We start from the raw sequence: 1710 nt of genomic DNA, 5'->3' as shown, positions 1-1710 counted from the left end.
GAGAGAGACAGATATAAAAACATTCATCAGTGTTGTCTATAGTAGGAAATAGGTGAGATATCTTAAATGCAGATTAGTTAAATAATTGTACATGTTGTAGAAAACTGCAGCTATGAAAAAATGTTATGCTTATTAAGAATTTTAACATCAAAAATGTTTATAATAAATATGATGCTTATTACAGTAAATATATATATACATAAACACAGAAAATAATATCCAAACTTTTATATTAAATACATGTATTCCTTTTGTACTTTGAAAAATGATGAAGACCCAGGACATTGAAAAATTACATTCTAAACATTTTTTTGAACTGTCAGGTGCAGAGCAGGCCAAAAACTCAGCAGATTAAAGCACCTGCCTAGGCAGACGCAGTGGTGAGGGTTTGAGTCCCAGCCTGCCATGCCAGCCCTGCCCATGGAGTGTGCTGAGACATAGATTGAGGCTGGGTGTGGTGGTGCGCACCTATAATCCCAGCGCTTGGGAGGCTAAACACAGGAGAATCACTACAAGTGTAATCTACTTAGTGAGACCCTGTAGTCCCTGTACTAAAATAAGAAGAAAAAAAAAAAAATCAGATTCTATTCCTACTCCTTTTGTTGCTTGCTTTTACTTTGCTTTTGTTTTCCACCCCTTCTTTCTTGTTCAGGCCCCAGTTAAGCTCAAAATCAGGGCCTCCCATTTTTGCTACCAACAGCTCTACCCTTTGCCGCACCAGTTTCCTTGCTGCCTTTCGTTGAGATCCTCAGTCTTTGAAAACTGCCTTTGGTGCAGCCCCACATATAGTCCAGACAGGGTAACGGGTGAGGAAAAAGTGAGGATGGGGCACTGAGCAGGGTGAGAACAGCAGGAGCAAAAGGCGCTGCAGACCATGTTTCCTTCTATATTGCCCGGCCTGGCCCCATCAGGTTCACACACTTCCGGCCCTCACCTCTGCTGCTGGGTGTTCTGGTGAGGACTCTGTGGCCTCACTCTTGCTCACCTGTGGGGAGTCTTCACTGAACAGCAGAGAGATGCGGGCCTCTTGGCTGCTACCCTACCCTCACACTCTCTAACACCTTCTCTGTTGGCAGGTCCAATGCAAGAGACAGTAAAGGACTTTTGGAGAATGATCTGGCAGGAGAACTCAGCCAGCATCGTCATGGTCACAAACCTCGTGGAAGTAGGCAGGGTAAGCCTCTCCTGTTGTCCCTTGGTAGACAGTGCCAGAGGTATGCTACAGCTACTCTGTACCCTGCACTGTGCTCAGTGCTCCTGTTCCACACGGGGACCTCCAGAAGCCTCGGGGAAGATAGCATCCCTCCTGTTTCACATTCGAGCAATTTCCTTTCCTTCAAGTCCTACATCCTTTCTTCCTTCACTCTCTGTCGATAACGTCATTTCATATATTTTGAGGAAATTAAAGCCATCAGATGTGAATGCTCTCATTCTTACATCCAAAAGCTCCAATCCTTCTTGTACCCACAATCATCTTCTTGTTCTTTCCCTCTTTTGTTGGGCTCAACCATAAGAACTGGCTGTTTTTGTTGACCCCAAATGGTTGAATAGCAGCTGTTTCCTATGGCTTTGCTCAGTACCACAGAAGCCAAGACTCTGCCCTTTCAGAGACCAGCCTAGTGCCTTAAGCCTAATTCTGATCAATAATTTTCTCATCTCCTCCATCTCACTTGAAAACTAAGTCTCTTTTTCATTGCTAGATTTTCCCCC

General features: G+C 44.2%; 1 protein-coding gene across 1 annotated transcript in view; it reads left to right on the top strand.

The window, feature by feature from the left end:
* The window catches only part of Ptprt (protein tyrosine phosphatase, receptor type T), an 868923-nt gene that overhangs the window by 829487 nt on the left and 37726 nt on the right, over positions 1-1710 (top strand). The window contains exon 21 of the mRNA XM_023714963.1: positions 1077-1174. Coding sequence (XP_023570731.1) covers positions 1077-1174 — 98 coding nt within the window. The remainder of the gene's footprint in view (positions 1-1076; positions 1175-1710) is intronic.

Source organism: Octodon degus, unplaced genomic scaffold (assembly GCF_000260255.1).
Source record: "Octodon degus isolate 3935 unplaced genomic scaffold, OctDeg1.0 scaffold00037, whole genome shotgun sequence".
Classification (NCBI taxonomy): Eukaryota; Metazoa; Chordata; class Mammalia; order Rodentia; family Octodontidae; genus Octodon; species Octodon degus.
Note: the sequence above shows the minus strand (reverse complement) of the source record. Positions and strands in the feature narration are given on the sequence as shown.